The sequence below is a fragment of the Coregonus clupeaformis genome, chromosome 12 (genome assembly GCF_020615455.1).
Source record: "Coregonus clupeaformis isolate EN_2021a chromosome 12, ASM2061545v1, whole genome shotgun sequence".
NCBI lineage: Eukaryota > Metazoa > Chordata > Actinopteri > Salmoniformes > Salmonidae > Coregonus > Coregonus clupeaformis.
This window is the reverse complement of record NC_059203.1, coordinates 41,415,783-41,420,742: the sequence shown is the minus strand read 5'-3', so window position 1 is coordinate 41,420,742 and position 4,960 is coordinate 41,415,783. Positions and strand designations below refer to the sequence as shown.

The 4,960-nt window shown below is 45.8% G+C and overlaps 1 protein-coding gene across 1 annotated transcript; it reads left to right on the top strand.

The window, feature by feature from the left end:
- The first annotated feature begins 1,137 nt into the window (after positions 1-1,137).
- Positions 1,138-1,934, top strand: LOC121578475 (tubulin monoglycylase TTLL3-like). The gene is made up of 3 exons (XM_041892846.1): positions 1,138-1,416; positions 1,575-1,678; positions 1,788-1,934. The coding sequence occupies exons 1-3, from the start codon at positions 1,272-1,274 to the stop codon at positions 1,932-1,934; spliced, it is 396 nt and encodes a 131-aa protein (XP_041748780.1). The 5' UTR covers positions 1,138-1,271.
- The last annotated feature ends 3,026 nt before the right edge of the window (positions 1,935-4,960 follow it).

Here is a 4,960-nt window from a genome sequence, read left to right as displayed (position 1 = left end):
GGTCTTTACAAGCGTGGGTGTCTTGTAAAAGAACAGCTAAATCACGAATACAGAAGTGCCAGTATGAAAAAGAGGTAGTTGATTTTTGTGTCTGTCTATCAATGACTAGGTTTATTTTTGTCATTTATGATTTTTGGTTAGTCCTCCTTCTGTGTTGCTCTGTGAGTGCTCCACTGTCTGAAGTAGTAGGTGACAGTGAAGGGTGTAACACTGCCCTGTTCAGGCTGTAAGAAACATGACAGGTGTAGCCAAGCTGTCTCCACTCAGCAATTTGACCCACTTAATAGTCCACTGCACCTAGTAAAGACACATTGCATGCAACAATCAACTGTCTAGCTTTAGATAAACAGTGAGTGCAAACCTTTGAATGGATATGACATGTTTGTAATTATGCATTAGGTATTATAGTTTCCATAATTGAAACCTCACAATAACTTGTGAATGATTTGTACAGTTACTATGGCAAACTGATCAAGCCAAACAGAGACTTAAAAGAAGAGTACAAGCTGGAGACAACATGATATAGGGAGTAGAGACCAGGGGACCCTGGGCCAGTGTCTCTATGGAGGCCCCCAAGCCCAGAAAGTGTGTCCATCTGGGGCAGAGGGAGGAGTGAGATCAGCGCGCTGATGGAAGCCCAACACAATGCATTGACAGTGGTGAGGGAAACCAGCTGTAATCATCGGTCTGTCAAAGATAAGGAAAATATACACAGCCACATTTCAACTAATAGAGGTTTCTTGCATTTCTGCTACACTTATGAGTGCAGCATTTATTTTCCACTGGACTCAGCAGCAGATATAATATAGGCTATGGGTGTACTGTATAGCTTGCACTCCCAGTAGATTCAGCCTTTGTGTGTATACTGTATGTATGTATAAAGTGTGCTGAAAAAGTAATGAGGTCACACTTGAAAATGTCAGATGGTCGAATATTTGAATACTGAGGCTAGGCATTAACATTTCATGTTTGCTCTTTTGGTCCTGGGCTGAAGTGGTCAAGGTAGAGGCTTCAGTTACACTCCCAAGGGTTTGTGAACTTCATGACATATTTATCTGCTGTGCACATTAGGCCTACATGAAGATGTAATGATGTTATATTTTTCCCTTAGAGTGTCTAGCAGCATGTCATGTTATTTACTTGTTAGTACTCTGGTAATTGTTCAGCGTCATTGTCACAGCAATGTGTTTTGTTGTGACTGAATACAGTACTTTGCACAACTTGGTTAGAACACTGTATTGCTACATGTACCCTAAACCCCATGTAGATGGATGGAGTTGTGTTTTCCCTCCTCAGATTCAGACCCTCTAGGAGAGAGAGACCCCCGTAAACACCGGCAGAGCAGAGCCCTGTGCCAGCGACGCACTCAAATGCTCCTGAACCTCACCACAGAAAAGGGCCAACAGCAAATACCATGTAGGCCTACACGCAGAACCCTCAGACACTTAACACTCTGACTAGCCATTCATACTAAACACAGATGTGGCCTACAGTAACACTTAAACAGTTTATAAAGTAAGTGGTTTTTACAGCCATTGTATCTGACTGTGTGTTTATGATCGTGTGTGTATCAGTGCCACCTGGTGAGGGAAGAGTGAGGCGCAGCTTGCGCAACCTGCCCATCATCAACCCAGCGAGACTGCGGACAGGCGAAGTACTGGTGGACAAAGCTGTAAAGGTAAGAATCTAAAATAGCACAACCCTTCTGTCCATATACTGTATATGATGCTTAAGATATAAATGGTATCTATCTACATGGCCTTATCGCATCGCTCTCTCTCTCTCAGATGCGTAAGGTGTTCTCCATACAGGGTCCATACCCTGTGATTCGGGCTGCCCTGAGGGCGAGGGGATGGGTAGAGCGTTGTCTACCACGTCCAAACCAGTACTGGAGCAGTCGCCGTGGAGATGAGGAGGATGACGCTGACGACTAGTTATGATGACAATGGTGAGGCAGGAGGGCCACTGCAAATTGTAGTAATTTATTCTCACCAGTTTGTTAATCATCATTGACCATTAGCCTGAAGACTAGATTTGAATCTCCCTGTATGCTCTGCTTAGACAGCAAGACCCAGATGACTTCATGGTAATAAAGGGAAAGGGGATACCTAGTCAGTTGCACAACTGAATGCATTCAACTGAAATGTGTCTTCTGCATTTAACCCAACCCCTCTGAATCAGAGAGGTGTGGGGGGCTGCCTTCATGGATGTCATTGGCGCCCGGGGAGCAGTTGTTGTTGGGGGTTAACTGCCTTGCTCAAGGACAGATTTTTCCACCTTGCCGGCTCTGGGAATCGAACCAGCGATCTTTCGGTTACCGGCCCAATGCGCTTAACCGCTAGGCTACCGTGTGTGTGTGTGTGTGTGTGTGTGTGTGTGTGTGTGTGTGTGTGTGTGTGTGTGTGGGCTTATATTTTCATATGATCAAGCACACAGTTTTTTGTGGCTTTTCCCTTCTCATCTTTTTTACAGTCTCGCATGGTGAGGACGAAACGTCATATTTCTATTGGGCGACACATTGAGAGACAATCGACAACTGCTCATTGTGATAGGAGCAGATTACCATGCCAAAGTAGGCACCTTCACCACCAAGGTTTGATGGCTTTCACAGGGGGGACCCTGAAAATAATAAAGTCGTTACCATTTCACTGGGATCATTTGGTTTGATGATGCAGACCCTGACTCCTTCTACCCACGCTGCTACAGGCTGGGGGCAGAGGATGAGAAACATGACTTTATCGGTCAGAATCCTCACCGATCTCCATCCCAAACCCTCTTTCTTTGATGTTCGTATTTGGCGCCGGAGAAGATGGCTGCCGTTTTACAAACCTCTAACCAATTGTACTATCATGTGTGTTTTTTTTCGTGTTATTTGTAATTTATTCTGTACATAATGTTTCTGCTACCGTCTCTTATGACCAAAACGAGCTTCTGGATATCAGGACAGTGATTACTCACCTCGTATTGGACGAAGATCTTCTCTTCAATGAGTCGGACGCGAAGGATATCCTACAGACACCCAACCAGGCCCAAATCCTTGTCATTCGCATGAGAAAGAGACAGAGATATCGTGGACGTAGGTCAGGGAGCCTTGTAAGCATCCGACTGCGAGCGAGTAAACTGCCTCTTCCATCAATCCTATTAGCCAATGTTCAATCATTTGAAAATAAATTGGACGACCTAAGATTAAGGTAATCCTACCAACGGGACAAAACTGTAATATCTTATGTTTCACGAGTCGTGGCTGAACGACGACATGGATAACATACAGCTGGGGGGATATACGCTACATCGGCAGGATAGAACGGCTGACTCCGGTAAGACAAGGGGTGGCGGTCTGTGTATATTTGTAAACAACAACTGGTGCATAAAATCTAATACTAAGGAGGTCTCGAGGTTTTGCTCTCTTGAGGTAGAGTATCTCATGATAAGCTGTACACCACAATATTTACCAAGATAGTTTTCATCTATATTTTTCATAGCCGTCTATTTACCATCACAAACCGATGCTGGCACTAAGATTGCACTCATTGAGCTGTATAAGGCCATAAATAAACAGGAAAACGCTCATCCAGAGGCAGCGCTCCTAGTGGCCGGGGACTTTAATGCAGGAAAACATAAATCCGTTCTACCTAATTTCTACCAGCATTTTAAATGTGCAACCAGAGGAGAAAAAAAAACTAGACCACCTTTACTCCACACACAGAGATGCGTACAAAGCTCTCCCTCGCCCTCCATTTGGCAAATCTGACCATAACTCTATCCTCCTGATTCCTGCTTATAAGCAAAAACTAAAGCAGGAAGCACCAGTGACTCGGTTAATAAGGAAGTGGTCAGATAACGCAGATGCTAAGCTACAGGACCGTTTGCTAGCACAGACTGGAATATGTTCCGGGATTCTTCCAATAGCATTGAGGAGTATACCACATCAGTCACTGGCTTCATCAATAAGTGCATCGATGACGTTGTCCCCACTGTGACCGTACGTACATACCCCAACCAGAAGCCATGGATTACAGGCAACATCCGCACTGAGCTAAAGGGTAGAGCTGCCGCTTTCAAGGAGCGGGACTCTAACCCGGAAGCTTATAAGAAATCCTGCTATGCCCTCCGACAAACCATCAAACAGGCAAAGAGTCAATGGAGGACTAAGATTGAATCGTACTACACCAGCTCTGACGCTCGTCAGATGTGGCAGGGCTTGAAAACTATTACAGACTACAAAGGGAAGCACAGCCGCAAGCTGCCCAGTGACTGCTCACATCAACACCATTATCCCAGAAAGCCTAGACCCACGGCAATTTGCATACCGCCCCAACAGATCCACAGATGATGCAATCTCTATTGCACTCCACACTGCCCTTTCCCACCTGGACAAGAGAAACACCTATGTAAGAATGCTATGCATTGACTACAGCTCAGCGTTCAACACCATAGTGCCCTCAAAGCTCATCACTAAGCTAAGGACCCTGGGACTAAACACCTCCCTCTGCAACTGGATCCTGGACTTCCTGACGGGCCGCCCCCAGGTGGTAAGGGTAGGTAACAACACATATGCCACGCTGATCCTCAACACAGGGGCCCCTCAGGGGTGCATGCTCAGTCCCCTCCTGTACTCCCTGTTCACCCATGACTGCAGTCACGGCCAGTCACGGCTCCAACACCATCATTAAGTTTGCCGACGACACAACAGTGGTAGGCCTGATCACCGACAATGATGAGACAGCCTATAGGGAGGAGGTCAGAGATCTGTCCGTGTGGTGCCAGCATAACAACCTCTCCCTCAACGTGATCAAGACAAATGAGATGATTGTGGACTACAGGAAAAAAAGTGGACTGATTACGCCCCCATTCTCATTGACGAGGCTGTAGTGGAACAGGTTAAGAGCTTCATTTCCTTGGTGTCCACATCATCAACTATCATGGTCCAAACACACCAAGACAGTCGTGAAGAGGGCAC

Bases quoted from the DNA above. Each gene is read 5' to 3' on its own strand.
- LOC121578475 (XM_041892846.1), top strand. From the start codon at position 1,272: ATGGAGTTGTGTTTTCCCTCCTCAGATTCAGACCCTCTAGGAGAGAGA. The intron at 1,417-1,574 runs GTAGGCCTACAC...TGTGTGTATCAG, and splicing joins GGGCCAACAGCAAATACCAT to TGCCACCTGGTGAGGGAAGA. The intron at 1,679-1,787 runs GTAAGAATCTAA...TCTCTCTCTCAG, and splicing joins TGGTGGACAAAGCTGTAAAG to ATGCGTAAGGTGTTCTCCAT.